A 4,432-nucleotide genomic window follows, 5' to 3' on the forward strand; every position below is an offset into this window, starting at 1 on the left:
TGCCATCCTGAGCTCTGATACCATGTCAAGGAACAGGTTACTCTAAAACCTAAAGGTGTTAGAGAATGGCCCTTTACAAGATCTTATATTATTCTCACAAGACAGAAGTTAACTTCACATTTCTAGTACTCCTTCTTAGATTCAAATTATCAGTTAAAGATGCATTGTCTGTACAATGATTATTAGATGAATTGTCTTGATGAAAATCTGTTGAAGTGTCAGGTGGAGAATCATCCAAAGAACCCATAGGTATGGTGACTTCAGGAGTGTCAAAAAACTGAAAGATATATCTGGAAATTCTGTATCATGAAGAGATTTGTGATCAGTAGATATGTGATCAGTAGATACGGGTAATAAGAAAGAAGGTGCATTCCCAGAAATTTGCTTGTGATGGAGAGGAAAATGGTGCTCATGAAATATTAGATCTCTGGAAATAAAGATATGTCATGTTTACATATTAAGAACTTTATATCCTTTATGACCAGCAGGATATCCAAGAAAAACACATTAATTTGCTCTACAAAATAAGGCTCTCGCAATTAATACTTAAAAATCATCAAAAGAATTCATCATCTCAACTCATCTAATTGATGATGTGTACAATAATCAATCAGCAAAGAATATATGAAGAAAAATCGCTCAAAAAGCTTGAAAAAAGGATGAAATACCTCAAATTTGTGTACCAAAGAAAGTCAAAATACTTACTTGAAATCTTGATAAAAAAAATGCTCATAATCGATTCTTGTTGCTTTGATACCATGTTACAATTTGCAATTGATAACAAAGTACAAAACTCATTATATTCAATTATGCAATTAAATATTCACAAAATCAACAAATTAACTAACTCATATTTTTACTCCATCTTCTCTCTACCCTCGTACTCTCTCCAATGAGAGTAGGGGGCTCTTTCCCATTCTAACCTTCATTCAATATATCTACAATACTCCATCACCGTTTAATCATTTTCACTCTTCCATATTCTCTTTTATTTTATTGCTTTTCAAAATTTAGAATAAACATCTTTTATGGGTGTGATCTAATTCTTTATGGTGAGATCTTTCGTGTACCTTATTATCAAGTTTGTTCCAAATCTTTTTCGGGTGTGAGTATGTTTTGTTTAAAGTATTTCTGTCTTTTGCAGTGGTTGCATTAGAAACAATTTATATGGTTTTTAGGATCTCGATTTCTTACATCTAAACTGAGACGTTTAATATCTCAAGTGCTTACTTTTTGACAACTAAAGATTATTAATAGTTTGGGGTATTTGTTCCTCGGATTTTAGTTGATGTAACTAAAAATTCTGAATATTGGGCCATTAATGTGAAGGTTATCTCAAGGGTTGTTGGCTGAATTGGTGGGAAAGTTAATATAATCTTTTTATTTCAAAAAATATTATTGTATTTGTTAAGCAATGTGAAAATAAGACGACTATTTGTTTAGTTAGTTTATTTGTTTCCCAATATTATCAATTGGAGGTTTGTTCGGACTATATTCGTGTATTTTAATGAATACATTTTATTTTGTTTGACAAAAAAAATATGCAATTAAACAAACTAGACCTGGAATATTATGAATTTAATATACAACCAAAATTTATATGTTAAAAATAACTTTTAAATGAAACTTTATTTAAGTTAAGTGTGTATATATATGTTTTTAATTGTACAAGTGTTTATTGTAAATTTAATAAGGAAAGGGGCTTAATTGTTAAATTTCAAAGCATAAATGCAACTTTCAAAACAAAGTTTATATACAAAGTTGAGATCAATAAAGATTCAAATCAACTTTCAAAGCATAAATGCACCTTTGTGAAGAAAATTAAAAAAAAAATATAAAATTAGCCTTTGATTTAAACCAACCATTTTTCATTTCAAATTAGAAAACATTAGAAAAAAAGAAGAAAATATCCCAAAACACCATTATTTGATAGAAGATTAATGATTAGCTTGATAAGTTTATGCATGTTCTGTGAGGGAAATCAACTCCATACACCTGCCTTGATCACCAACTAGGTAAGATCTCCTGCACAAAAAGCTAATAGTTAGCCATTTTAAACATATATAGAGCAAATATTTGTACAAAATACTAAGTATATTTGATTGTACATGGAAAATAAATAGTAATGCAATTATTTTTTTGTTCTATAAAATTTTACATTAGCATTACCCTAGACCAGCTACTTACAATATATAGTAATAATTTTTTATTATGATAAAAAGTAATTAAAAAGAGAGGTGACTATTTTCTGAGCCCCAATTTACATAGAATGTGTTAGTGGGTATATATTTAAACATGAAAATAATAACACTAGCTCCTTCTTTTTCAAAAAAAAAATGTGAAAGTTTGTATATGTATGGTAAAATAATCTGCCATATTTTTCCCCTTTTGGCTACATATACCTTATTTTATGTAGATTTATACGGTCATGCAAAGACATAGCGTACATATTGCTATAAAAACAGCACAGAGCATATAAGCATTGAGATAGAAAGGGAGACAGGGGCCTGACCTGAAGCATGGATGGCTTGAAAACCCAGGGCTACGGTGATGAATGAAAGGCCTGGCCTCAGCTGATGTGGTAGCTTCCCTGTCCCACGAGTTGGTCGTCCCATTACCACTGTGATCATCACCCCCCATTCCACCTCCACTCACGCTGTTCATCCCAGTTCCCAAGCCAAGAAAATCCCTGGTAAGCCTATTACGATACTCACTCTCAACATTCATCTGTGGATCCCCCAAAACATTGTTATTTACTTCATGACCAACCAACATTCCACCAGCATTTTTCACATCGGACATCATTCCTCCACGTGGAGCATTCATCTAATCAATTAAAGGTTCCATGCCACCGCCATATCCTCCACCACTTCCATAACTCCCACCACCCACATTCCAATTCTTGTACATTTCTTCCAAGGTGCCACCACCTCCATATCCTCCAGCACTGCTCATTCTATCTCCCAGAGCTCTCCCATAGCTATTAAAAGCAGATCCTATGGATTGTCCTGATAGCAAACTAGTAAATGAATTTGGATTTGAGGCCCCTTGTCCTAGCCGCGGAGTCAAGAGTAGCTGATGGCTCCCTGGAATTTGGGAATCTGCAGCTGGGCCCAGGTACATGGAGCCAGGGTTACTAGCATTTGCGGAAATACAAGCAGCATCACACATGGAACGATGGTAGGTAAAACTCTCAGGCCTGCATCAAGTAATTGTTTAACCTTTAGTTAATTATAGATAGAAAATTATAATTTGTTCATATTAAAACAAATTTTCTGCAATTTCAAGAGACACCAGAAAAAAGAACTCTACGAAATCAAGAGATACCAGAAAAAAGAACTCTACGAAATCACTTCCACTATTAAATTGCAGTGCTAAGCACAAACTCCAATGCTAATTAATTGGATACATCACAACTAACCCGAAAACTATTTATGTAATCAATTAGAATTAAAAGAGAGACTTGTGGTATGACCATCACCTGGGAAAGGTAGTTCCACATTCACATTTATATTTTTTAGTACCACAAATCTTATTATGGGCCTTCAAGTCAGAGTCTACGGCATACTTCTTGTTGCATTTATGGCAGCTAAATTTCTTTTCGCAATGTTTTCTAGAAAAGTGTTTCTTGATTCCGGTAATATCTCCAAGGGCCCTTGATGGATGGTGATGGACACAACCCATTTCAGGGCAAATGAAAACCTTTTTCCGGATTTCATGGCTTGTCTTTTGTTTGAGCTTCCCTGGCAAATTGTGTCTCCTTCTGTGGAGCTGCAAGTTCTGCTCCCTTGGAAAACCCTTCCCACACACATCACACGAAAACCTATCTGTGGCCAACAGAGTTTTGGGTGAGAGTGCGACAATTTCAGCATCTGGGCCTGTCACATACATACACATATATAGAGACGTCAGATAAACAGATTAAAAAACCATGTCAGAAACATTCTGACCCGGACATTAGATTTATTGAAATATATATCCTTGAAGACACAAAGATAAATTAAGACCAAAATACTCACACTGCACGTATATCTCTGTATATATAATATCTTACTTGAATTAATTCCTCGACGTTTTTGCTGTTTTCTCTCAGCAGCACTTGGTAAGGCAGAAGAAGCCATAACAGATAAAGTTGCAGATGAAGCCATTTCTCTAGGTGTTTCTTGAAACTAAAATTGATTTGTAGTAGAAGAATACTCAAAGCCTGGGATGTATGTGATCTCTTTGTATCCTCTCTCAAATTTATAATAACATTTTAACCATGGTCACTTGACTCAGGTACCTTCCAGGGTTAATTCTAGCCACAATTAATTTAAAAAAAATATTTAAAAGCTTTTCTTCCACCATATTAATTGTATTCAGGAAGGTAGTAAACAGGAATGTGGTGAAAGGTAATGGTAATGTTATGGATTATGCACGCCCCTTTGGCCAC

General features: G+C 34.1%; 1 protein-coding gene across 1 annotated transcript; it reads right to left on the bottom strand.

The window, feature by feature from the left end:
- Positions 1–2,826: 2,826 nt before the first annotated feature.
- LOC141718700 (zinc finger protein GAI-ASSOCIATED FACTOR 1-like) lies at positions 2,827–4,148 on the bottom strand. Its single transcript, XM_074521081.1, has 3 exons — positions 4,055–4,148; positions 3,482–3,878; positions 2,827–3,199 (listed from the first exon to the last, which is right to left on the bottom strand). Exons 1-3 carry the CDS (start codon positions 4,146–4,148, stop codon positions 2,827–2,829), a joined length of 864 nt encoding a protein of 287 aa, XP_074377182.1.
- Between the last annotated feature and the right edge of the window lie 284 nt (positions 4,149–4,432).

The sequence above is a fragment of the Apium graveolens genome, chromosome 1 (genome assembly GCF_009905375.1).
Source record: "Apium graveolens cultivar Ventura chromosome 1, ASM990537v1, whole genome shotgun sequence".
Taxonomy (NCBI): domain Eukaryota; kingdom Viridiplantae; phylum Streptophyta; class Magnoliopsida; order Apiales; family Apiaceae; genus Apium; species Apium graveolens.

Excerpts from the sequence above, each read along its gene's own strand:
- LOC141718700 (XM_074521081.1), bottom strand. The coding sequence starts at position 4,148 with ATGGCTTCATCTGCAACTTTATCTGTTATGGCTTCTTCTGCCTTACCA. Across the intron at positions 3,879-4,054 it reads ACGTCGAGGAATTAATTCAA|GCCCAGATGCTGAAATTGTC; the intron begins GTAAGATATTAT and ends TGTATGTGACAG. Across the intron at positions 3,200-3,481 it reads TGTGGAACTACCTTTCCCAG|GCCTGAGAGTTTTACCTACC; the intron begins GTGATGGTCATA and ends TACTTGATGCAG.